General features: G+C 42.9%; 1 protein-coding gene across 3 annotated transcripts in view; it reads left to right on the top strand.

Annotated features, from left to right (window-relative positions):
• Als2 (alsin Rho guanine nucleotide exchange factor) overlaps window positions 1–26,947 on the top strand; it is a 74,476-nt gene that overhangs the window by 36,231 nt on the left and 11,298 nt on the right. For 2 of the 3 annotated variants that reach the window (NM_028717.6, NM_001159948.2), the window contains exons 10-26: window positions 1,810–1,981; window positions 4,630–4,810; window positions 6,903–6,968; window positions 8,950–9,112; window positions 13,135–13,266; window positions 13,552–13,680; window positions 14,475–14,545; window positions 14,923–14,989; window positions 15,402–15,604; window positions 15,723–15,788; window positions 17,122–17,220; window positions 17,673–17,837; window positions 20,341–20,452; window positions 20,818–20,895; window positions 21,808–21,941; window positions 22,302–22,469; window positions 25,960–26,077. In NM_028717.6, coding sequence (NP_082993.4) covers window positions 1,810–1,981; window positions 4,630–4,810; window positions 6,903–6,968; window positions 8,950–9,112; window positions 13,135–13,266; window positions 13,552–13,680; window positions 14,475–14,545; window positions 14,923–14,989; window positions 15,402–15,604; window positions 15,723–15,788; window positions 17,122–17,220; window positions 17,673–17,837; window positions 20,341–20,452; window positions 20,818–20,895; window positions 21,808–21,941; window positions 22,302–22,469; window positions 25,960–26,077 — 2,124 coding nt within the window. Of the gene's footprint in view, window positions 1–1,809; window positions 1,982–4,629; window positions 4,811–6,902; window positions 6,969–8,949; window positions 9,393–13,134; window positions 13,267–13,551; window positions 13,681–14,474; window positions 14,546–14,922; window positions 14,990–15,401; window positions 15,605–15,722; window positions 15,789–17,121; window positions 17,221–17,672; window positions 17,838–20,340; window positions 20,453–20,817; window positions 20,896–21,807; window positions 21,942–22,301; window positions 22,470–25,959; window positions 26,078–26,947 lie in introns of those variants that run through there. The other variant, NM_146109.3, reaches the window with a different exon arrangement.

Raw genomic sequence — 26,947 nt, 5'->3', positions numbered from 1 at the left:
TACTGGTCTGAGCTCCTTTGGAAGTACTGAGTAGTGGGGTTGTTGGATCTTGTAATAGTTCTTTTTATAGGTTTGTTTGTTTGTTTGTTTCAGGGGCCACCATACTTTTCTTTGCTGGCCATACTAATTTAAGTTCCTATCAATGAGGTGTAGGAGCCCCTCATTTTCCATTTTCTTTTTCTTTTCTTTTTTTTTTTAAAGATTTATTTATTTATTATATCTAAGTACACTGTAGCTGTCTTCAGACACACCAGAAGAGGGCATCAGATCTCATTACAGGTGGTTGTGAGCCACCATGGGGTTGCTGGGATTTGAACTCAGGACATTTGGAAGAGCAGTCAGTGCTCTTAACCTCTGAGCCATCTTTCCAGCCCCCCATTTTCTTTTTAATGAAATTAAATTAATTCTGTCTTTTTGGTGATGGCCATCCTAAGTGCTTCTATTGGCCATTTGAGGATCCTCTGGAAAATTCCACGTAGGTCAGTTTCCCACTTTTCAATTGCATTATCTGGGATTTTTTGTTACTGAGATTATTCAGTTCCTTTTTCACTCTGGATATTACCCCTTTGTTGGATGAATAGTCCAAAGATATTTTCTCCTCTTCTGTAGATTGTCCCTTCACTTTATTGCTCTTCCCCCCCCCCCCATCCCCCCACTCCCAAAAAAAGGTTTCAGTGTAATACAGTCTCATTTTTCAGCTTTTCTTTGGCTGCTTGTGTTTTAGGGTCATATCCAGAAAAACCTTTGTCCAGGCCAATATCTAGAAGCACTTCTGCGTTTTCCTTAATTTGTTTCTTGATTTTGATTTGTGAAGTAGAGTCTTCTATTCAAGGCTAGCCTCAAATTGATCCTCTGTCTGGGATTGCAGGTGTGTGCCACCATACCCGTTCTTTTTTTTTTTTTTTTCCCTTGATGCATGGTCTCACACTGTGGGCCAGACTAACCTAGAACCCAGTATGTGGCCAGGGTGGCCTTGAACTGCCAGCATTCCTCCAGCTTCCTCTGAGTGCTGGGATTGATTATAGGCATGAGCCATCCTATCTGGCTGTGTTGGCACTTGAAAGAGACAGGATCATACAGAGGCCTTGCTATGTATGGCGCAGGACTCCTCCTTGTCTCATGTAAGTGAGTCTTGAGGTGTGTAACTCTTTTCTTTTCTTTTCTTTTCTTTTCTTTCTTTCTTTCTTTCTTCCTTCCTTCCTTCCTTCCTTCCTTCCTTCCTTCCTTTCTCTCTCTCTCTCTCTCTCTCTCTCTCTCTCTCTTTCTCTCTCTTTCTTTCTTTCTTTCTTTCTTTCTTTCTTTCTTTCTTTCTTTCTTTCTTTCTTTCTTCTTTCTTCTTTTTTTATTGTTATTTTTGCTTTTTTGAAACAGTGTTTTCTCTGTGTAACTCTTGACTGGACCTCCAGGAACTCACTCTATAGACCAACCTGGCCTCAAACTCATAGAGATCTGCCTGCCTTTGCCTCCAGAGTCCTGAGATTAAAGGGCTCTGAGCTGTGTAACTCTTTTATCATTGGTGTCTTTGTATGTCTAAGGTATCTTGGAGATGAATAGAATTAGGTATATATAGTTATTCACATTTAGCAGTGGTATGTGAGTACACCAACTCCAAAGCAAATGAGAAGAGCTCTGATATGCACTGTTTGTAAATCTTCATTTTTAAGCTATTGGCAGTTTAATGACTGCTTACCAGCACCTGGTATCTGAACCTTTGGCTCCTGTCTGCTGCTGTGAGCCCATACAACATGCCAGATTGCTGTTTATAAATGATATTTTATCCTTAATCTTTTTATTTTCTACCTGTTTTAGCTTGGATACATAAGCAGAGTAACAGCAGGAAAAGATAGCTATCTAGCCTTGGTGGATAAGAACATCATGGGATACATCGCCAGTCTCCATGAGTTGGCTTCTACAGAAAGACGGTTTTACTCAAAACTGAGCGAAATCAAATCACAGATACTTAGGCCTCTTCTCAGTTTAGGTAAGTTGATACCTCCCGCTGCCTGCACCCCCAGATCATCCGGGCTCTTGTTTTAGCTGTTCTTTCTGTATTGTCAAGAGGCATGTTTGTTTGTCTGCTCATTTGCTTTTGTAGACAGGGTGTCCTGTAGCCTCACTATGCAGCTGAGGAAGAGCTTGAACTCTTGTTCCTTTTGTCGCCACCATCCAGTTGCTGAGGCTGCAGGTGGAAGCTGCCATGCCTGCCTTTTTTTTTTTTTTTTAAAAAGATTTATTTATTGTTATATGTAAATACACTGTAGCTGAGAGGGTATCAGATCTCATTACAGATGGTTGTGAGCCACCATGTGGTTGCTGGGATTTGAACTCAGGACCTTCAGAAGAGCAGTCAGTGAGCCATCTCACCAGCCCATGCCTGCCTTTTTTATGGTTGGTTCTATGTTTGTTTGTTTGTTTAAGGCCCGGGCTGACCTCAGACAGTCAGTCTCACTACTACCTGGGACTATAAGGATGCACCACAGTGCCTTGCTTGCTTTAAGAAAGCTGTTTGTGTTAATGGTTTATTCCTCTACCCCACACCCCTATGCTCCAAGCAATTCACAGCTGTTTGCCTGGATGCCCCAACTCTGTCTTCATATTCCCCTGAGCTCCTTCTTCCTGTACCCATAGAGACTAGAGCTTTAGGAAGATGTGGCTGAAGAGAGAAGTATCTTCTTAGGGAAAGTTGTGCCTAGAAACTAGACTTGAGCAATACTTCTGCATCCTAGCTAGTCCTTACACACCTTATAGCTTCCACAGACTTTTTCCCCCTCATTTTTTTCTTACAGTTCCTAGAATCCTATCATTCATATATGTGAGTCAATTAACTAGATGTTTATTCGGTCACAGAGAGGAGTTAGAAGTGATGCAGTATGGCAGAGGAAGTAGTTCCCACAGTTCCTGGGCTGCCCCATCCTTGTGTCCAGGGTATTTGGGGTCTCTAGGACATTAGTAAGGCATACATAGTGAGGGCTGGGAGCTGGGCTAAATGATCAGCCCTTATCTCAAAAACAAACAGCCCTCTCAGCAAGCAAAACAACCTTTCCCTGTCCTGCCAGGTTTTCTAGGTTTGGCCCTGTACATGGACAACAGAGATGGGGCTTTCTCTCTTTCTCTTACCCCATAGCCAGTGTTAGGGCTCAGGATTTAAGCTAATGGTCCAGCACGTTAGTTTCACCCTTGTAAGGAAATGCAGGCTTGTGTGCTGAGCTCATTGTTTCTAGTGGAAAAATACCTACTGTACCAGCTAACTCAGCAATTTGCTTTTGTTTATTTGGATTTTGTTTGCTCTTTAGTTTTTGAATTAGGGTCTTACGTATCCTCATTAGCCTTCAAGTCTCCAAGGATGATTGAACTTGCATTCCTCATGCCTCCTGAATACTGCAGCTATAGGCTTGGACCACCACTTCTGACTAATGTAACTGTATTTGCGAATACAGTCCCTATGTAACTTGAGGATTTTTATTTTTTGTCTGTAATCTGTTTTGCTTTGTAAGGGTTATAGAGCCCCTGTTGTGTGGGCTCTCAGGAATTATGGGATTTGGGCAAGAGAAAGAAGCAACAGGGACTTCCTGGGTTGTTTTGAAGAAAGGGGAGTCTACTGACTGACCAGGTCTTGATTTCTCTGTTGGTCTTTGTTATTTTCTTCTTCAGCCTCATTGCTAGAAATGAGGAACTGCAGCCTAGGAAAGTCAGATAATTAGCTGTGCCCTAAAATTTAGAGTGACCTAGGCCACCTGAAGTGTAAGTTACCTGTGTGCTGAAGAATTGGGCTTCTCCCTGGGTCAAGTGCATCAGCAGCCAATGCAAAAAGTTTAAGATGCTAAATAAGAGCAGAGCCCAAACAAGCTTAGTTGCTAGAGCTGGCATGCTCAAGGCCCTGAGTCAGTTCCCAGCCCTGCATAAGTCAGGGCATGGTAGTATATTCTTGTAACCTAGCTTGTAGGAGGGAGAATCAGAGGATATGAAAGTTCAAAGTCATCTTAAAAAAGAAAAATATCTATTTGTAAGAGTGAATTTAATTCTTGGTTGCTACCCTGTTACCACTGTGTGAAATTAAATTATTCATTTCTCTCCTTTTGTTTTACATTACCTATTTTCAAATTTTAACAGGTATTAGTTTCATTGGATTCCCAATTTAGCTGTTATTATTTTTCAAAAAAAAAAAAAAAAAAACACCTGGGAAACTTAAAAGAAACATCCATCCTGAGATGCTAATACCAAATCAGTCATCTGACAGTTCCTATAGATAAGGTCATAAGTATGGCTTATGTGCACATGTGAGCCCAGAGGAGAACACTGGGTTCTTCTGTCACTCTCTGTCTTACTCCTTTGGTTCAGGGTCTCATACTGAACCTGGAGCTCACTAGTTTTTAGCTAGACTGGTGGTAGCAAGCTCTGGGATCCTCCTGCCTCCCAACATCCATTTCCACTTGAGGTTGTAGGTCAGGTCTTCCTATTTGCACTTTTAACTACTGAGCCATCTCAGGGATTACCGAAGTTGATTTTTGTAATGTTTTTGGAAGTGGTTTGCGTTCCATAGATTAGAACTTGTTTCAACAGAGTAAGTATTCTCAGAAAGAGCAAACTCGTAAGAAAGCATTTGGTTTTCATGTTATCATTTTGTTGTAGAAAATTTGGGCACAGTGACCACTGTCCAGCTGTTGCAGGAAGTTGCCAGCCGGTTCAGCAAGTTGTGTTACCTCATTGGGCAGCATGGAGCCTCACTAAGCAGCTACCTACAGGGCATGAAGGAAGCCAGCAGCCTGGTCATCATGAAGCACTCAAGTCTTTTCCTGGACAGCTACACAGAGCAAGTATCTGTCCCATGTCATGTGCAGTCACAATCTGCAAGGGGAGTCTCTCCTCAGTCAGAGGAGAGTGGACAGGGACAGTGCTGCCAGGCAGGAGAACTGAGAAGCAGTGCTACCTTAGCCAGCCATAGTTTTGCAGTGCTCAAATTCAGTCTTCTTCCTTAAGGGGAAAGGGGTAACAACGAGTTCTCGTATTCCCTTCTGTTATGATCTGGAATGTCGCATGGCTTCAGAAGGACCACGCCAGGCCAGATAGTTCCACGTGAGGTTTATTGGGAGAGAGAGGAGTAAGGTGGCGGCAGAAAGAGAAGGGGGGGAAGGGAGGGAGAGGGGAGAGAGAGATCAGGGGAGCCTTTCTTTATATATGAGTGATGATGTAATCACAGGTGAAGGTGGGAAATGAGCCAAGTGGATTCTGGGAGTATGGTGGCTGTTGCCTTGGCAACAGGTGTTCAGGTCCCACCTATGTGATATCACAGGTCTTGGAGGTCCTGATACCAACACTTTCTATGTCCAGCAGCAGGTGATAGCATACTTTATTTACACACAGTATTCTGTCATAAGTCTGCTTGTTTTGTTTACTTAAGGAAATTATACCAAAATATGAGGAAATAAAGAACAAACTCATTTACAGCTGTGAGTGTGAAGCTGTTCTGAGCCTGCTTTTAACTGCTGTGTGATGGGACACTGCAGCTACGTTTAACATAACCGTGCCTTCTGTGTGACTCCAAGGCTGGTTGACTACGCAAGGTTCTTTGCATGTTTGTAAGAAAAATGTACCAAGTATATTTGTAAACTATTTCTCGTTTTTTCTTGATTTTTATTTTGGTATGATGGAGGCATTAATTTAAGTGTTATTTTAATGTAGACCAGGTGACACTGTTAGTTTGAAGTATGTGTTGTTTTTATACGTAGTTCATTTATTCTCCATCCATCTGACAGAAACGGACCCAGTGTCAGCAAGTGCCAGGCACTGCACAGAGTTACAGCGTGGGGTCAGTGAGAAACACCTGTTGTGGGGAGTTCCTGTCATGCCCGTGGTTTCCTTGGGCTATAAATATCCCAAGGACTAATGAATGCGTGTTTATTATCGAAAGCTACAGGCAGTGCTAATCAAAAGGATATTTAAAGTTGCCCTTTCCTCCCTACCAATTGAAATAACCTCCTGCAGTTACCTTAGGATTTTCCTTTCAAACTTAGTGTAAGTGACTTCAGCCCCAGGCAAATTAAATTTACTGGAAGCTGTTGTCTAGGAAGAAATATCTTTACTTTAGTCTTCTAACTCATTAAACTTAAAAAAAAAAAGATAGAACTTGACACTAGTTTATTTTTACAATTAGACTTTGTTATCTGCGTGAAGTTTCAGCTTCATTGTGCAGTTTTCTGTTTTTGTCTTGTACTTACCACCATCCCTCCATTTCCTTTTCTTTCTATTACTTACGGCCTTTTGCTTTAAAAAGCAGTTTTTGATACCTTGGCTACTGTTTAAAGTGGAATAACTATTCCTATAGGTAAGATAAATAAAACTAACTTACATCTTAAAGGACTTTACCACAGTGGCTCCTGTTTTGGAAGACTCTCTGTCCCCGTCAGTATCAGTTGCGTGCTAGTCCAAGAGTATGAAGAGAGCCTTCCTGTTCAGAGGAGCTTGCCTCCTCCCTCCATTTGCTCTAGAGCATTGGTTGTATTAATCAGCGTGTTCTGCTCTCAGCCCCCTACACCCCTAAGTGTTTTCACAGCCTTCACCATTCATTTTCTGACGATTTAATTGGAGAACTTGAAATGAAGATTAAATTTCCATTTAAAATCCTACAGTTTCAAGCATGTTTTCTCCAGCTTGTTTAGTTTGGAAGTCCTACCTGCCAGGCAGGTCTGAATGGCACAGTGCTTTTGAAGAAATCTCTTTATGTTACTGTCCCTACTGACCTTGCATTGATCACTCCCCTGTTGAATCTACCTGTTGTCTTCTTCATTAACATTGAGGTCACAAAGTTCTCACAGTCATGAAGAAGATTTCAGAAGTGACTGCATATGCACATGAAATTTCATTCCATCACTAATGCCTATGTGTCTGTTTTTTTTCCACCCAAGGTACTGCACATCAGTTTCAAATTTCCTGGTTATGGGAGGATTCCAGCTTCTTGCTAAGCCTGCCATGTAAGTACTCTACTCCTTTCAGTTATCCTTCTCACAGCCATAGAGTATAGTGAGTGAGTTCTTGTTAGGTTTTTCTTTTATTTTTTCTGTTTTTGTTTAATTCTTTAGAGTTTCATTAAAAACGTTTTTTATCATATTCTTTGCCCTTTTCAAGCTTCTCCCTGACTGTGTGTGTGTACTGTCACATTGTCTGTGAGTTCATCTGTTTATCAGCCCTGTTATGTCTGAAAGATGGTGTTTCCTTGAAGTTACCACCTTGGCCTTAAAATCTTTCTGCCTCCTCTTCTGCATAGATCCCTGTGCCTTGAGGGGAAGGGTGTGATAAAGGCATTTAATTTAGGCTTGAGTGCTCCCATTACAGATGGTTATGAGCCACCATGTGGTTGCTGGGAATTGAACTCAAGACCTCTGGAAGAGCAGTCAGTGCTCTTAACTGCTAAGCCATCTCTCCAGCCCTGCAACTAAGCTTATTTATTCTTGGGAAGAAGGAGCTTGGGGAATCTGGTTAGTTTTAGGAACTTCCTGCAAGTATTTGGACTTGTTTACCTTCCTGCTTTTGGACCTTCCCTGCAGGACAGAATGTTTCAGTCTCAGAGGAAACTGTTCATGACACGTCACTGTCCTTCCAGCTCTTAGATTCTTTGTCCTCTCTTCCTCAATGATCTCTAAGACTTAGAGGGATGGCTGTAGATATCCACCTACGGATAAATATTAGCCACTAGGCCCCAGCAACGGCCTTTTGTTCTCTGTGAGTGGAGGCTGATAACACAGGCGAGGTACTTTCCTGGCTGGAGTCTAGTTATTTATTCATGATTTTCAAATTATAATCTATCTTGTCAGAAGTGTGCTTCCTTTTAATATTTTCGAAGAGTGGTTGCTGTTTCTCATTTTGTAAAATGTTATATTAGCATATATTAATTATACATAATAAAGCTTAATTGCAGCATTTACATACACGTATAGAGTGTACTTTGATTGCATTGCCCTCTCTTCCCACTCCTTCTATTCCTTCCTCTTCTCAATTACTACCCTTCCTCTTTTGTGGCTTTTTTTTTAAAGTTATTTTTAATGTTTTAATGTCTTTCTTTCTGTCCCCGTGTTATTGTTAAGAGTGCTTTTACCAGGAGCATGGCTATTCCAGAGCATCATATCTGTGACTATACCACTGAAGAAAGTGCCTCTCCCTTCCATATTAACCAACCATTAGTTATTTCTTAGAGTCCTTTGGGAAGGGTGGAGACTCTTGTTTTATATTTCATTAACTTCTAATGTTTTATTTGTGTTCACCTACTAGTCTTTCAGATTCATAAATTTAGAGTTCATTAATTTATTATTATATATTATTGTTATTATTTATTATATTATCATTATTATTGAGACAGGGTGGCCCAGGCTAGGTTTCAGCTTGCTGTGTAGCTAAGGTTCTCCTTAAACTCCTGACCCTGCTGCCTCTTCCTCCTGAATACTGGGATTATAGGTGTGTACCACCACACCTGGCTTGTCTTAGTCCTGTAATTATAATTCAATGGTCAGCTTGTGTTGACAGTTGAAGGGAAAGGAAGAGCATGGAAGTATTAGTTCTATGCTAGTGGTTTGCAAAGGGAGCTTTCTTTCCCACTGAAGTTTGTGTTCAGCTGTGGCCAGACCTGTGAGATTCCTTTGACTTTGGGCTGTGAAAATAACAGAATGGTGTGTCATTTGTCATTTATCCTCTTAAACTGTGAGATGCTTGATCATTTCCTGGAACATGGGGAAAGATCTGTTACTAGCCACTTCTTTTATGTTGCTACCATTGCTACACCTTGCCCTTTAAAAATATTATAATTCTGTTATTCATACCTGGGACATGTCACTGTATCTATATTCATTTTATAACACCTAGGCAGTGTGTTCAGAAGTTACTGCAGTGAAACTTTCTATGTCATATCATTCAGATCGTTCATGCCAGATGGTCCACTGATTCTTTTTCCCTCTTTTCCAGTGATTTCCTAAATAAAAACCAAGAACTCTTGCAAGATTTGTCAGAAGTGAATGATGAGAACACTCAGTTGATGGAAATCCTGAACATGCTGTTTTTCTTGCCAATCAGACGACTTCATAATTATGCAAAAGTTTTGCTAAAGCTTGCCACTTGCTTTGAAGTGGTAGGTTTCGTGTGTGCCCCTCCAAATACTCGGGAAGCCAAGAGTCAAAGTAGTTTGTTTGCATTAAGTCTCCTTAAGATGTTGGGCCCCGGGGCTGGTGAGATGGCTCAGTGGGTAAGAGCACCTGACTGCTCTTCCGAAGGTCCGGAGTTCAAATCCCAGCAACCACATGGTGGCTCACAACCACCCGTAATGAGATCTGACGCCCTCTTCTGGAGCTTCTGAAGACAGCTACAGTGTACTTACATATAATAAATAAATCTTAAAAAAAAAAAAAAAAGATGTTGGGCCCCATTAAGCTAATATTTATGTGTGTTTAATTAAGATTTCTTTCTCTGTGAAGTAGTAGACGTAGAAAGGATAGCAGGCTAGAAGGAGCTTGTTTTCCACGCTGTGGATTCGTACCTGCTCAGGACCTTATTCGGACCATATTCAACCCACAGTGAGAGCTGCTCCTGCATGTGTCAGGCAGGTGGAGTGCATGCTGACTCGTAGTCACAGAACCTGGGGGAGAGAAGGCATTACTGAGGTTCAGTCGCCGCTGGCCTGGGTTCTTGGTAGAGACACGCCAAGAAATGTGATTTCACTTTGTTTCCAGAGAACCTGTACCAGCCCCGAGGTTCCTTAAAGCCGTCACATCCTGGTCTGCCTCCTGAGCTCGGCCAACTGCAGGCCACAGTGGAGGGACTCATCAGAGTTTCTCCATGAGATCCTCCTGTGATCCTGTAGGGGTTTCTTTTTTCAGTCTGGTTCTAATTTTAGCTTAAAACTGATGTAGTTTAGCCACGCAGGTTTGAGTGACTGGAACACAATGGGCTACAGACTTAGTTAATAAAGAAAAAAATCTTTCCTAGATCAGATTAGAATTGTTCGGGAAAAGTAGGGTGTGGGGCACTTGTCTGCAATCCCTGCACATGGAAGGCTGAGCAGCAGAAGAGTTTGAGGGCATACATGGTAACACCTTGTCCAAAAACCCCTGTACTTGCGTTAAAGGCTAATTCTGGAGAATGACGAGTCCTTTAGTTTGCCATTAAGGCCCCACATAGTAGACACCCTCTTCTGTTTTTCATGTTTCCTTCCATCTGGTTTGTCGGTTCCCATCCCAGGGTGTCATTCATGTGCTTGGCATATCCTTCTGGAAACACAGCTAACCCTGTCTTTGGTCTCTAGCCTTTGACGCCCGTGTCCACCAACACTTCCTGAAGTCAGGGGTGCTCTTCAGACTGCTCCATCTCTTCTGCCTGCCCGTCTCTGGCTTGGCTCCTCCACCTGTCTCTGTCAGCTTCATCTCTTGAGTTTCACTGGTGCTCCATCCTTGGACTTTGTCTTCATCATACAGTACCAGAATCACCTTTGGAAGCTTAGTTAGCACACAGCACACTCACCTTCCATCACTGCAAGTTACAATTTACCAAGTCTGACGTATAAGGTAGATGCTATATTGTGTGCATATAGAATATATATATTTAAAACTTCTCCAAGTCAAATGTTAATTACTCCTAATGTTTATTTAGCGTTTTTCACATACCAGTCACTGTTCATTTGTTCTTTCCTCCCTCCCTCTTTCTTTCTTCCTGTCGTTCTTCCTTCCTTCTTGCCTTTCTTCCTGTCTCTCTCTCTCTTTCTCTTTCTCTCTCTCTCTTTCTTTCTTTTCTTATTTGGATTTTCAAGACAGGGTTTCTCTGTGTAGCCTTGCTTTGTAAACCAGGCTGGCCTTGAATTCAGAGATCTACCTGCCTGTGCCTCCCCAGTGCTGGGGTTAAAGGCATGCACCATCACACCCATCTTTGCAGTCACTGTTCTGAGCATGCTCTGTATTCTCCTTTAATTCATATACCAACCCTATAGAATAGCTGTGACCATTATCCCTCTTTACAGATGAGAGAATTGAGGCACACTTGAAAAGTAGCGAGCTAGAATTCTCATCTAGACACTCTGACATCAGTCTGTTCTTTTAACTACTCCACTTATAGGATTTTTTTTCTCTTATGTAAGCTACTAACTGGACCATTGCATTGTCTTGTGTGTTTTTATAAGTTCCCAGGAGACAAAGATCATGGCCTTTGGTCACTTAGAAACTTATTGTTTCTTAAATGACTGTGGCAAACTGTGAGACCTTGGGATGTAATTACTCATGAATGGGAGGGCCTGGCCTTTCATCTCACCTTTGCTCATTCGCACATGCACATCAGTTACACTTTCTCATGGGAGTTGGTTTCCTTTGCTTTGCTTTGGTTTGCTTTGGTTTTGGTTTGCTTTGGTTAGCTTTTTAAAGCAGGGTTTCTCTGTATATCTCTGGCTGTCCTGGAACTTTGTAGACCAGGCAAGCCTCGAACTAAGATATCTGTCTCCCTCTGCCTCCTGAGTGATGGGATTAAATGTGTTTGCCTTTGTTAAAGGGTTTTGTTTTTGTTTTTAATTAAAAATGGCAGTATATGTGTGAGCATTTTGCCCACATGTATGTGTGTGCACCGTGTGCTTGGCTGGGGCCTATGGAAGTCAGAAGAGGGCATCAGAATCCCTGACACTGAGCTTACAGATGGTTTGGCTCTGAAGGCTTGGTGCATAGACCCCCAGATACTTTTGAGGGTTTGCAAGGTCGGAGTGCTTTGCTGACACAGGAAGACATTGCTTTTTCTCTGTAGTGTACGCATTGGTAATGCACAAGCTGAAGTCACAGCAGGAACCAAGGCAAGTGACACCACACCACACCACACCAGCCTCAAGCCTGCAGTTAAGACCAACACTACTAATTCCCTGAAAGGTGTCCAGGATGAACCATACGGATGACTGTATGCTGTACTCTAGGCTGCCCTTGAACTTGTGGCAGTCCTTCTCTGTCAGCTTCCAAAGCGCTGGGAGTGGATGCCTGTCAAACTGAACTATTAAGAGCAAAATACATGGAGACATGTGTTTGTAATTTTGAGCTTGACAATTTCTCAATATTTAGAATATCTTTCTGATGAAAAAAGTACCAATGTTATTTTTTGGTGTATAAAAGGTATTATTTGGATGTTGTATATAATTTAGTCAGTATTTTTCAAATGTTCAGACCACTATGTTACAAAATGACATACTCAAAGCCAAGGTAGACCTGTAGATTTTAACACAGTAAAAATTTTTGTATTACATTAAATTGTTAATGACATTTATTATTTCAATTTATTTGACTGTATATGTGTGTATGTGCACGCGTGCAAGTTGAAGTTAGAGGACAATTTGGCAGGAATTAGTTCTCTCCACCAAGTAGGTTCTAGGTTATCAGGGTTGGCTGCAAGCACTTTTCCCACTGAGACATATCATTAACTCAACTAGTTAATTTAATAGAACAGTATAACATTGGTTGCCTGACTTCCAGATTACAGATTACAACACCTTTTAGGAAACTACTGGTTAGCAAGTTTTCTTTAAATGTGTACCAGGGGAATGTCCACAGTTGTTTGAAATAGCTATTAAAATACTCCATTTTCAAACTAGCTATCTTTATACAATCAAATTTTCTATGTCTATTTCAACTAAGCAGTATAACATAACAGATTAAAAACAAAAGCACAGCTATTGTCTCAAAAGTCAGGTAATAATGGGACTTTTAAATAGTGTGAGCCAGTGTCATTTTTCAGTCAAAATTCTTCCTGTTTTGGGAAATGACAGTTGTTATTTATAATCTTGTTGGAAGTGAATTAATCAGTGTTTTATATTTGTATTTTCTAACATGATAGTATCTATAGTCTCAGCCCACCTGTCCAATACCAGAGGACCCTGGGAACAAAGCAGGAGGCCATTCTCTGGGTCCTGCAGCTCTGCAGCTCTCTTCCCAGGACTGTGCCAGTGTCTGCCCCTGCTCACATGCACTTTACTGGCGCACTCTGAGACCAGCCTGTTCCCTGGCTCCCTTTACTGTGCATCTGTGTTCTCAGGCTGAATTGTCTTCCCGTGTTGACTGTAACTCGTCTGAACCGCTCATAGGCTGAAGCTCGTGGGCAGTGTTTTATGCTCTTACCCCCTTGTTCATTGGTCTCTAGACATCTCCAGAGTATCAAAAGCTGCAGGATTCCAGTTCTTGCTATGAGTCTCTTGCTCTCCATCTTGGCAAGAAGAGGAAGGAAGCAGAGTACACACTGAGCTTCTGGAAGACCTTTCCTGGGAAAATGACGGTAACCCTGCCCACTGTCGCTGTTCCCTCTGGCCCTCCTTGCTTGTTGGTAACAATAGCGTTGGATGATTCCCTCCTGGGAATGCAGTCATGAGTGCTCTGAATCCCAACACCTCCCCTGGTTCCCAGGAGCCCTCTGCAGCCTTTGCCCTTAGGTTTGCTTGCTACTGTTTTAATCTCCTGTGTGGTCCTAAAATCTAGTTTTAGGAAACGTCTGATGCAGCAATAAGCTATGACTAAAAGTGAGTCTGACGGCTCACTGAAGTTTGTGTTTACTTGCTTGTAGGATTCCTTGAGGAAGCCAGAGCGCCGGCTGCTGTGTGAGAGCAGTAACCGAGCCCTCTCCCTGCAGCATGCCGGCAGGTTTTCTGTGAATTGGTTCATTCTCTTCAATGATGCCCTGGTCCATGCTCAGGTAGGTGGGATTCTTAGCTGAAAAGAACTGTCCACTTGGTGGACAGTTGTGAGCTGCTTCATGATGGGCTTTGTTGAAAATGTGGTATTGGACAATTTCACTGCTACACGAATGTCAGTGTACTCATAGAAATCTGGAAGGTACAGCCTACTGTAGACCCAGGCTCTCTGGTACCACCTAGTGCTGCCAGGCTGTGGCCCACACACTGGGTTATTGTACTTGAAGACTGTTAGCAGCCATAACACTATGGTAAACATTAGTGTATCAGAATATACACACCATGTTTGGTATACTATGATATCTATAAGATCACTAGGCAAAAGGGATTCTCTATTGTTGCTTTTGGGACTGTCATCGTTTTATGACTGATATGTCATTACATAGCACATGGTGTATACTGTCAATTTATTTTAAGCATTGTTATGATTTATTTGTAATTATTGAGCAAATGAATGTTTATCTCCTGTGGTGTTTGCGATATTTGAGATCTGTGTGTGTGTGTTGTTGCTAGTTGCAGTTGAATCCAGGAACTCTTAAATATGAAACACCTCCTCTCTCATTAAGCTGCATGCTGAGCCAAGATTTTTTTTTCTAGCTTGAGAATGAGTGTCAGCCATGGGAAAGGGTTCTTGTAGCAGAGATGGGAAGATCCACCAGAGGTAGCAATGTTTTGGTGATAGAGCAGAGATCTTAACCATCGCAAGGGGCTAGTACTGTAATGACGTGGAAAGACTTAATAGAGACGTGAGGGTGGAGCAGACTCGTCACAGATGTGCCTTTATGTTCTCTTTCAGTTCTCTACACACCACGTGTTCCCTTTGGCCACACTCTGGGCAGAGCCACTTTCTGAAGAAGCTGGTAGCGTGTGAGTGCCTCTTCTCCTACGTTTATTTCCTTAAGTGGGGTGGTCGGGTTAGCAAGCTTCTTGCCCTCACTTCCCAACACATGAGAAGTGCCCCTTGCTAATACAATGTCCTGTGTGCCGGCCATGGTAAGCGGCACACATGAGAAGTGCCCCTTGCTAATAAAGTGTCCTGTGTGCCGGCCATGGTAAGTGGCAGGTGGGCGTCCCCATGCCTCCATGCTGTGGTGACAGAGCACTGATTCTGTGTATCTTGTCCGTTGTGTGGAGCTCAGATTACAGCATGAACCCTTAAGCTACTTCTCTTCTCCCCATCGGGTGGGGGAGGATGTCTGCAAGGACAGGTTGCCAATTGGTGCTTATCCATGTTAACTTTTTAGGAATGGCTTAAAGATAACTACACCTGAAGAACAATTCACACTCATTTCTTCAACACCCCAGGAAAAGGTTAGTGATTGCTTCTCTCTTGGCCTTTTCTGTCTTTTATGTTAGTAAAAAAAATAAATACTGTTGCTTCATTAATAACAATTAAATCAAAACTAGACTTGCCTTTTTTGTTTTCCCGAAACATAGTCTTGTCGTGTAGCCCTAGCTAGCCTTGAATTCTTTCTGCCTTAACCTCAAGTGTCAGGAATACTCCAGGATGCCCGATTGTCCTTACTGAATTGTTTGTTTGTTTATTCACTCACTCATTCATTTATTGGTAGATCTTCCTCTGTGGTCCAGGCGAGCTGGTTCACATCTCTCAATAAGCACAGTGATAGGCAATAGAAAAAGTACTGCAGAAGAGCCAGCAATACTAGTATAGGCTTGATGACTTATTGCTTTAAACTTGCTGACATGGGCTTTTTGCTTCTAGACCAAGTGGCTTCGGGCTATCAGCCAAGCTGTGGATCAGGCTTTGAGGGGGACGTCCGATTTCCCACTTTACGGAGGCGGCAGCAGTGTTCAGAGACAGGAACCACCCATCTCAAGAAGTGCCAAATACACTTTCTACAAGGATACTCGCCTAAAGGATGCCACTTACGATGGGCGCTGGCTTTCAGGGAAGCCTCATGGCAGGTGAAGAGTGCTTCATATTTGTTTCCAGGGAAGAGAGGGTGACAATCACATGATAGAAGGAGCCATGACTATCTGAAACGTTAATTGACAGTCACTACTTTCTGCTTATGCCTTCCAGGGGTGTTCTGAAGTGGCCTGATGGAAAGATGTACTCTGGCATGTTCAGGAATGGCTTGGAAGATGGGTAAGGATGTGGTTTAAAGCAGAAGATGAATTTAAATGTGCTCACAAGTTATTTAATGTTGGGAGTTGCTTTTCAAACAAGCGGTTGATTTATGATGTCTAGGTATTTGATGCTGTGTTAGGATTCACACAGAAGATATGTGGGCTTGTAGACATGGAGGATGACATTTATGTGAGCCAGATGACACAGCAGTGTCACCTTTACACAGGGGACATAGAGAAATTTTATTTTCAGTGGTTTTATAGAAATACTCCTCTCCACTCCCCCTCCCCCCCCCCCCGACTTCCTGTGTTGAGGATAGACTCCAGGGTCTTGGGAATGCCGGGCAAGTGCTCTACCACTGAGCTACATCTTAGGCCTGCTTTTATGCAGTTTCAAATTTGTTTCTCTGTTAAAAGGGGAATTTTGCAGTGGTGTTATTGTAGCAATACTCAACTGACACCGATTTTGTATAAGTTTGTTCTGTTTTCTTTTTTCATTGCATTCATTCATTCACTTATTTATTCAGTATGTGTAATGTATGTGTCTCGGTACATACGTGCCATGCCCCATCCAGTTCTCTCCTTCCACTATGAGAGTACCGAGGACTTGAACTTGGGCCACCAACATGACAGCAGGTAGCTAATGCTTTTACCCCAAGCCATCTCATAGTACATCCTATTATATTTTCTGTTTTGTTTTGTTTTGCTTTGTTTTGTTTTGTTTTTCGAGGCAGGGTTTCTCTGTATAGCTCTGGCTGTCTTGGAACTCACTTTGTAGACCAGGCTGGCCTCGAACTCAGAAATCCACCTGCCTCTGCCTCCCAAGTTCTGGGATTAAAGGTGTACACCACCACTGCCCTGCTTTCTATTATATTTTCTAACATTGCAACTATATTTACAAGAAAAATTTATGGCAGCTAAATATTTTGTGCCCTGCTAAAGAAAAAATTTATCTTTACTGTCTTAGTCAGGGTTTCTATTCTTGCACAAACATCATGACCAAGAAGCAAGTTGGGGAGGAAAGGGTTTATTTAGCTTACACTTCCATACTGCTGTTCATCACCAAGGAAGTCAGGACTGGAACTTAAGTAGGTCAGGAAGCAGGAGGGATGTTCCTTACTGGCTTGCTTCTCCTGGCTTGCTCAGCCTGCTCTCTTATAGAACCAAGACTACATGATTTACCCAGAGGGATGCTGTGAATTAGTGACAAAGACAGGCAAGGTCACAGATGCCCTGCTTTTCATTGGCTTTAGAATAAAGCATCTCACCAGTGACTCAGGGCAGACCTGGGGTCCACTCCTCTCAGACTTTGCATCTGTGCATCTTCTTATGATTTTTATTCTTCTTGGCAGATATGGTGAATACAGAATCCCTAACAAGGCCCTGAACAAAGAAGACCATTATGTAGGCCATTGGAAAGAGGGGAAAATGTGTGGGCAAGGAGTCTACAGGTAAAAACCTGCATTGCAAAGGTTGCTGGTCTCATGCTGCCTCTCCAGAGAACTGTGTAAAGCTAAAGCTTGTGTGGACAGAATTCCCAAGGAGCAGATTTAGTCTTTTTAATAACCAAAACTGTGTACCAACTCGTCATTGAAAGAGCATCCCCTCCTCTGTGGCATGGCTCACGTCTCCATTGCACCTATAGAACAAACCCTGATATCTACATAAGTCTTGCCTAGAAGTTTAATTTTTTACTTGACTTTGATCTCGACAAAACTTTATGCTTTCCTCCTTCTCATTGATAGCTCATTATTTCATTTCCCATAAAAGACTAAATACATTTCTTATGTTAATGCAAAATATTATGTTATCTTTGATTTTTGAGACTCAGTTCTTCAACTAGAAGTGCTACCCATAGCACTTTGTAATGTGCATGTTATCTTTCTGTCCTTTCCAACCACAGCTATGCCTCTGGTGAAGTGTTTGAAGGCTGCTTTCAAGATAACATGCGCCATGGGCATGGTCTGCTCCGGAGTGGAAAACTGACTTCTTCTTCTCCTAGCATGTTCATTGGCCAGTGGGTAATGGATAAGAAAGCAGGATATGGCGTCTTTGATGATATCACCAGGTACAGTCTGAAATGAAAAGCAGGGCATCTGCTTCTGTCTCTGTGTGTACAGGGAAAAGATAATCTTCCTACCTCTCACGCTATTTCCTTACTTTTAATTATTTGAGCATGTGTGTGTGTGTATGTGTGTGTGTGTGCTTGTGTAAACATGAGTGCACTGTCTGAGGAGGACAGAAGAGGGCATTTGATAATACCCTGGAGCTGGAGTTACTGGGGGTTGTGAGCTGTGGATGTTGGGGCTGGGAGTTGAACTCTGGTCCTGTATAAGAACAGTACAAGCTCTTTATTGCTGAGCCATGTCTCTAGCCCCGCCTCCCAATTATGAAGACTTGAACATCTTACACCTGTCTTAGCCAGAAGACCAAGAAGCACCAACTGCAGCTTCTTAATTGACAGCATTAAGAAAACTTTTCGGTTTGGAATGGTGGCACTTAGAGGTGTATGCTTGTAATCCAGCTGGGGAAAGCCGAGGCAGGAAGATCTAAAGTTTGAGGCCAGCCTGGGCTACATAGTGAGACTGAGTTCACTTCACTCAGCACACCAATGGAAAGAAAAAGGGAACTTACCATAAGGAAACAGTTGGCAGGATTTTTTTTTTTTTAATCTCATGGGCCAAATTACTTCACAAAGTCAGGGTCATTCAGAATTCACATGGGTACTGTTTTCCTACATATACAAAGTTTTTACTGCCTCAAAAGCTATCAAATCTTTTAATTAATTGATTTATTTCATTTGAGATCAGCTCTGTAGCCCAAGGTGACCACCAAGGTCCCAGATTCCTTATACAGTCAAGGATGAACCTAAACTTCAGACCCCCCAATTTATTTTCCAAGGGCTAGTACTATAGGTGTGTGACACCATGCCTGGTTTATGCAGTCCTGAGGCTCAAAACCACAGCTTTGGGTTTGCCAGGCAAACATTCTATCAACTGACTTACATCCTATGCCTTCTGAATCTTTATTGTACAGAAAAAAACAAAACAAAACCTTTAATTAAAGTCAATAGAAAGTAGGGATGGGTGGTAGGGATCAGTGACAGATGACAGCACTGTTGGGGCTGGACATAGACTATAAATATAGAGCGTCTTCCTGTCATGCTCACACACCAGGAATTAAGTCCACCTGCTTAAATTCAGGTAACCAAGGTAACCAAGCCTTAGACAGCGGTGTGTTTCTTTTGCTCTCACATTTGATTTGGTCTGTTTACTTGGATTTAGTGCACTGCCCCTCTTTATGTTAAGCACCACAGCTTCTGTAATAACGGGAGTTTTTTTGTGTGTTTGTTTATTTGAGTGAGTTGAGGAGAGCCTTAAAGCTAGACTTGAACTCCTGATCCCCTCCCCCATTTTCTCTCATTATATTTGGACTATAGGCATGTGCCACCATGTCCTGTCATAATGTGAATTTTTTCAAAATTACCTTTATGGGTCAGCAAGATGACTCCATGGTAAAGACTTTTGTCACTGGGCCTAAGGACCTGAGTTCCATCCCTGGACGTATGTGATAGAAGAGAGAACTGACTCCACAGATTGTCCTGTGCCCTCCACACATGTGCTCTGGCATTCATGCCCCGCCCCAAACACACAAGTTGAATAGAAATTTTTATTATTTTTTTTAATCACCAAACTAAAGATAGATTTTTTTTCTTTCTTTCTTGAGACAAGATCTCACTATGTAGCCTTGGGTGCCCTGGGACTCGTAATGTAGATGATGCTGGCCTGGTACTCACAGAGATCCTCTTCTCCCAAGTGCTGGGTTAAAGGTGTGCATTACCATGCCCAGCAAACTGTATGATTTCACAAGTAGTTTATATACCTCTGCCTCCCTTTTACCTGTCTCCTGTCACTACCAAGGGCTTTGAGCCTGCACCACCAAGCTATGTCCTGCCTTAATTTATGTTTTTCTTCTCTCTTTGAGAAAAGTTCTTTCTCTCTAGCCAGGGTCTGTCTGGCTCTAACTTGATCCTCCTGACCTATCCTTCCAAGTGGTAGGATTGTAACAATGACCCACCATATCTAATTCATATTTTATTATTTTTTTTGTAGCGATTGTAAAAAACCTTCTAAGAGGGTAAAAATTAAACCTTTTATGACAAACTTTAGGAAGGAAAATTGTTCAAAGGTTTGATTCAATTATCCTTTAAATTTGTGGTGTTCTTTTTTAATTACATATTTTATTGAGACAGTCACACTGTGTAGCTCTGCCTAGTCTTGGTCTCTCAGAGATCTGCCCCCTGAGTGTTGAGAATGAAAGGGCACTCCTTGAAGTTATCAAGGAAGCTTGTGGAGTGTTGTCAGTCTGCTGGGTAGTATGTCAGCTCCTGTGTGAGTGAGGCATGTATGTCCCTCACCATCACACCTCTCTCTGAGGAGATGGAATGAGCCACTTTGACTGGGTGATGGTGGCAGTCCAGATTAGGCGTGTAATGCAGGTCCCTGTAAGAGGAGTTTTTCTCACTTTGTCCTTGTTTTATTTGTCTTTCATCTTTGTTTTCTTCTGTGCAGGGGAGAAAAGTACATGGGAATGTGGCAGGATGATGTGTGCCAAGGGAATGGGGTAGTAGTCACCCAGTTTGGGTTATACTACGAAGGCAACTTCCACCTGAATAAGATGATGGTGAGTGGGCTCTTTATATGTGTTTCTTGTCAGCTTTGGAAATCTCCTGTGTCCCTAACCTTTAAGGTTTTTTAATTAATGTTCTACTTTTGTTTTGGCTCCTTGAGATGAGGTTGCACTCTGTAATCCAGGCCAGGCTGGGACCCTGGTGAATACCTACCTGGCTTGGAACTCATGGAAAAACTGCTTCTGCCTCTCTCTTGATCCTGGGACCCCAGGCCTGAGCCACCGTGCCTGGTCCTGTGTGACTTTCTTAGAACAATTTCCTACTTTGCAGATGGTGGGAGGCTTTGTGGGTGTGGCTGCATGCACTTTCAGGTCTTCTGTGGTCTGTCTTGTGACTTGTGTTTTGCTTCTTCATACAGGGAAATGGGGTTTTGCTTTCTGAAGATGATACCATCTATGAAGGAGAATTTTCCGATGACTGGACACTTAGTGGAAAGGTTGGAAACAACTTTCTTTGCACACTCTCATTTATTTTTCTTGACTTTAGAAAGTTTTTAAAGAGTCTAAATTCATTTTGTGCATTAGTATTCCATTGCCTCGGTCTGTTTTCCCATTAAATCTCTGATGCCTTTAGAAGGAATTGGCCACAAACCCCTATGTCGTCAAGGATGCCCTTGAGCTTCTGGTCCTTCGGCCCCTATGTCCACCTGCTAGGATTAGAGGAATGCACCACAATCCTCAATCTTTTGTGTGTTTAAACACCAACTCTGACTGAGTATCTGTGTGTTTTCCCGCAGTGCTTGGGTTTCTATTTCAGTGGTGTCTGTTTTTCATATCCTTCCCTCTTGTGTTGGGATTAATTTGCTCTTCCCTCACCCCACTCTCCCAAGATAGAATCTGAGTGTGCTTTAGACCCTCTGGCATTTTCTAGGGCAGAGAGATGCTAGCAGCTGTGGCCACTCCTGAGCACTGTCAGTGGTGGCCTGTGGCTGGGGGTACAGTGTGCTTCACACAACGAATAGTCTTCCCGTTCTCCTGTCCTTCTTCTTTACCCTACCTGTGAATTATTTTCATGTGTTCTCTCTGGGCATGTGCATGCATGCATTTTTGTTTCTTTATCAGAATTGAGAATGTCAAAAAAGAAAATTACAAAGGAAAGTGTATGATACTGTTTTTTTTTCTCTTAATTCTGTAAATTTAAAAATTTTTCTTTTTTTTTCTTTTTTTTTTTCAAGACAGGCTTTCTCTGTGTAGCCCTGGCTGTCCTGGAGCTCACTCTGTGGACCAGGCTGGCCTCGAACTCAGAAATCCGCCTGCCTCTGCCTCCCACGTGCTGGGATTAAAGGCATGCGCCACCACTGCCCGGTTTAAACGTTTTTCTAACTCCGCTTCTCTTTTGCTTTATCCAGGGAACGCTGACTATGCCACATGGAGATTATATTGAAGGTTATTTTAGTGGAGAATGGGGATCTGGGATAAAAATCACTGGGACCTACTTCAAACCTAGCCTGTATGAGAGCGATAAGGACAAGCCCAAAGCCTTGTGAGTCCTGACTCTGGGGGAGTTACTGAATGTTTTTCAGTTATCTTGCTTTCATCAAAGCAGGTTAATATTTTAAAGCAAATTCAAAATTTTAAAATTGTTCTTTTTAAACAAGACATAGCTATGTCAGCTGCCACCTATATAGATGGCCACACACAAACACACACACAGAGTGCATACACATGTGTGGGGGTACACACACACACATACACAATGTACAGACACGTGTGTGGGAGTGCACACACAATGTGCACATAGTTTGGGTCACAGAAGTCATTGCAGTTTATGGTAGAAAGTCTTTATCCTTAGGGATGGTTGTTCACAAAGCAGAGATGAATAAGTTTGGTGCGGCTCTATCAGCAGGAAGCTGGGGAACCTGGCCGTGGCAGCAGACGAGAAATGGAGAGCAGTGTTTGAAGAATGCTGGCGCCAGCTGGGCTGTGAGAGCCCAGGCCAAGGGGAGGTTTGGAAAGCATGGGATAATATTGCTGTGGCCTTGACCACGAACCGTCGCCAGCATAAAGACAGGTGAGCACACCCCTGTACAGCACGTGGCAGCACAGAGACAGGTGAGCACACCCCTGTACAGCACGTGGCAGCACAGAGACAGACAGGTGAGCACACCCCTGTACAGCACGTGGCAGCACAGAGACAGACAGGTGAGCACACCCCTGTACAGCACGTGGCAGCACAGAGACAGACAGGTGAGCACACCCTTGCACAGCACGTGGCAGAGCACGTGATGTCAGGGACTTGAAACCAGACAGTGGTCAGGTTTGCTATATGCAGCTGCAGATGCAGTATGATTGCTGTGTGATATAATTTGTAAGTCTGCGGGCTTGGAAGCTGCCAGCCAGAGTGATTGTTCGCGGCTTGGACTGGTTGTCTCAGAAGAACCACCTCATTGAAAGGAAAAAAATGTGTTTGTATATTTTGAACCTGAAACTAAGTTGAATATGAGTCACAGCTGAATCGTATGAGGTGATCTGGGGAAGGGGTGACATATAGCCATAGATTTTGCCTAGAGCTGCAGCTCTGCCAGTTACAGGAGCAATGAGGATGGCAGGAGTTCCTAATGTGCTCGGCTTGGTGGCCTCTTCTGTCCCTCCAGGAGTGGATTCTGCAGGCCAGCCTTGTCCATCGTGCAGCTTCATCAGTGAGATGCAGGGGAGGAGTCAGCACTGCAGGCTGTCTGCAGAACCACTGTCAGGAAAGGAGCTTGATGGGGAAATGAGCGGGAGCTTGGGCAGAGGTGACAGCGTGCACACCTATAGTGTAACTACACAAGCCCTATTGGCCAGACTTAGGAATGGGGTAGTCAGGGAGGCCTCTTCCCAAACCTTGAGGAGACTCATAAGGGGGAAAATGTAAGTTTTCTTTAGAGAAACTGATAATCTTCCTCCTGGAATGTTGAAATTTAGTGTGTGTTCATGGATCACTGTGCCAGCTCTTACCCAGGCATGCACATGTGCTATCTATCCCTCTCCCCTTTTCTCTCTCCCTCCTACTCTCCCCCCTCCTTGGTTTGCGTCAGTTGCATCATTTTTAATTTAGATATTCTCAGATTATTCACTTAGGCATCTAGAGACTCTCTAGGTTACTTATGAAGAAACTTTACTACATTCAACAGAATGGATGCACAGAATGTGTTCTGAGAGTGCAAGCAAGGGCTGTGCACAGGTCATGGGTTCCTTACATCGAAGAGTGGTTTTGATCTTTAGTCTGAATTTGGTCTGAGCTACATTTATTTCCTCAATATTTTGGGCTTTTTTTTTTTTTTGGTAAGATTTATTTTTAGTTTTGTGTCTGTGTGTGTGTGTGTGTGTGTGTGTGTGTGTAAGTGAATGCATGTGCCTATGGAGGCTAGGGACTTTGGATGCCCTGGAGCTAGAGTTACAGGCAGTTGTTAGCAACCTGTATGGGTGCTGGGAACCTAGCCCAGAACCTTAGCAAGAGTGGTGCACACTCTTAACCCCTGAGCCATTTCTCTAGCCCAGTCAATCGTTTGAGTCTTTCTAAGTAAAAACAATGAAATTGCTTCACTGCCATGGCACTCATAGTTTTATTGCTGAGGTTGCTTGCTTAAAGGCCAAAATACTGTTCTGGAAAGATGGCTTAACTCATTGGGAAATGGATGTTCCAGCATGGACAAGAGGTGGCTAATGTTGGAGTTAGCTAGCATAAACTTTAACACAATGATGGCAGAAGTGCTCTGATGAGCAGCCAAAGTCATCCTTGAAATAGGTGTTAAATTGAATTACCAGGTGGGAGAGATGGCTCAGTGGTTAAGAGCACTGACTGCTCTTCCTAAGGTCCTGAGTTTAAATCCCAGCAACCACATGGTGGCTCACAACCATCCATAATGAGATCATATGTATAAGATCGCCCTCTTCTGGTGTATCTGAAGACAGCTATAGTATACTTAAATATAATAATAAATAAATCTTTTTTTAAAAAAAGATTACCATCAAAGAAGCAGAACTAACCAGTACCCCCCCCAGAGTTCCTGTCTCTAGCTGCATATGTAGCAGAAGATGGCCTAGTCGGCCATCACTGGGAAGAGAGGCCCCTTGGTCTTGCAAACTTTATATGCCCCAGTACAGGGGAACGCCGGGGCCAAGAAGTGGGAGTGAGTGGGTTCTATAAGAAGAACCAAATTCAAGTTTTAGATTGCCAGAGTACAGTCCCTTAAAGACTTCAGCTGGGCACAGAAGCAGACTGAGGTGCTAATGGAGGAGACAGTGAACTTGGGGGTCAGTCGGAATGGTCTGAAGAAACACAGCAAAAACTCAGGTGGGGTGGGAATGAATGCAGAGCCTGGAGAACTGATGGGCTTAAATGTCTAAAATATTCTAGAAGAAAAGAACCGGAGAGATGGCTCAGTGGTAAGACCACTGCATGTACTTCCAGAGGATTAAAAAGCCCACCAGAATTCTAGAACAGGAGAAATAATAATGATAAGGAGTGGGAGTTTTTGAGACCGTAATGGTTGAGAAAGGCTCAAGGTTTGGTAAAAGATAAACATCTAAGCTCAGGAGCTAAGTGGGTTCAGTGTCTAGAAAAGTGTGCACTACACGCAGAGCCCCCCAGTGAGTGAGTGTGTGCAGCGTGTAAGCAAGAGCCTGCAGCCCAGGGAGAAATGGCCCAACATTTCCAAAGCACTAAAAGAAAATTACAGGTGGACTTCCTGCTCACCTTTCTCCTTTAGCTTTTATCCTTTTCTCCATCCAACTGTCTTCACCTTTCCTAGCTTTGCTAAGCATTTTAATGGAATTTCCCTGAAATAGTCCTAAGTATGCTTGCAGGTAGGTGTCAGCTCTGTTTCTACTGCTAAAATACCAAGAAGGGTGCCTAGAGAGAGGACCGAGGTTTACAACAGCCTCAGAGCCTACACAAGAGGCTGCTCTCGTAGAGGTCCCAGGTTTAATTTCCAGCACCCACATGGTGGCTCTTACAGTCTATGACTCCACTCCTCAGGGATAGGGATCACTTCTGGCATCTGTGGTCATGTGCACACATATGGTGCATGCATACATATGTGTGTATAGATATATACGTGTGTGTGTGTGTGTGTGTGTGTGTATACACACAAACATATGCATGCACACATATTTTTTCAGGCAAAACATTTGAAAACAAAATATACCTAAAAATTTTAAACCATGCAGAAGTGCTTGCTTTGATCTTTGTGTATAGCTGCTACATTTGATTTTCTAGAAATCCGTTTTTATGCCACTTTTCATTTGCATTTGAGTAGCAGGTCAGGCATGTAGAGTACATCAGGCTGTGCTAGGTGAATGTAAACTCTTGTAGCAGGTCAGCCAATACCATTTTGAGTGACTTGTGTAACTTGAGGTCAGCTGCTGTTGCTGAACGTGTTAGGCCTGGGCTAGGTCAGTGGGTGCTCACGGTGAGCAAGGTGGGTCTGTGTCAGACCCTCCCCCTCCCCCTCAGCTGCTGACGGTTTGACGTGTGCTTTCTCACATGAAAAGCTGGCCTTTCTGCTTCCTCTTCACAGTCCAGAAATACTAAGCCGCTCTCAGACTCAGACCCTGGAGAGTTTGGAGTACATTCCCCAGCACATTGGCGCCTTCTCTGTGGAGAAATATGATGACATCAAGAAGTATTTAATAAAGGTAAACAAGTCAAAGTGACATCGGCTTTGTGAATGAAACGATCAGACAGCTGGGTGTGGTCATGTACACCTGAAGTTTCAGCACATGGAAGGGTCTAGGCCATCTGCTAAAAAATATGTAGTTAGGCTGAGCAACTTGAAACCGTGTCTTATCCCTACTCTTCCTTCCCTCCCCCCCCCCCAGACTCTCCAAAACAAACAAGGTCATCATTCAAAGGTTAACCTAATATTGGTTTTACTTTCTCTGTTTTGTTTGCTAAATCTTTGATTTTTTTTTTTTTAAATGGGTCTCACTGTGTATCCCAGATTGGCCTTGAGCTCAGGGCAATCCTCCTGCCTGAGCCTCCCAAATGCAGAGATTATAGGTTCTAGCCACTAAGCTCTAATTTATTTTCTTCTTATTGATAGATAATAATTACATTTTATAGGAAACAGTATAATATTCTGGTACATTTATATATTATATATCGATCAATTCAGGATACTTAGGTATCCTTGTGATGAAAACAAAGTCCTTTCTTCTATCTGTTTTGAGCTGTGCAATATTGTTAGCCATAATCCTCCTCTGTAAACAACACCATTGCTAACTCTTCTGCAGTAGAAAACCTGAGCCATAAAAAAGGACAAAGTGGAATTTCTGATGTAGAGTATTGTACTGGCTAGTTTTGTGTCAACTTGACACAGCTGGAGTTATCACAGAGAAAGGAGCTTCAGTTGAGGAAATGCCTCCATGAGATCCAACTGTCAGGCATTTTCTCAATTAGTGATCAAGGGGGAAAGGCCCCTTGTGGGTGGGACCATCTCTGGGCTGGTAGTCTTGGGTTCTGTAAGAGAGCAGGCTGAGCAAGCCAGGGGAGGCAAGCCAGTAAAG

The sequence above is a fragment of the Mus musculus genome, chromosome 1 (assembly GCF_000001635.26).
Source record: "Mus musculus strain C57BL/6J chromosome 1, GRCm38.p6 C57BL/6J".
NCBI classification, from domain to species: Eukaryota; Metazoa; Chordata; class Mammalia; order Rodentia; family Muridae; genus Mus; species Mus musculus.
Note: the sequence above shows the minus strand (reverse complement) of the source record. Positions and strands in the feature narration are given on the sequence as shown.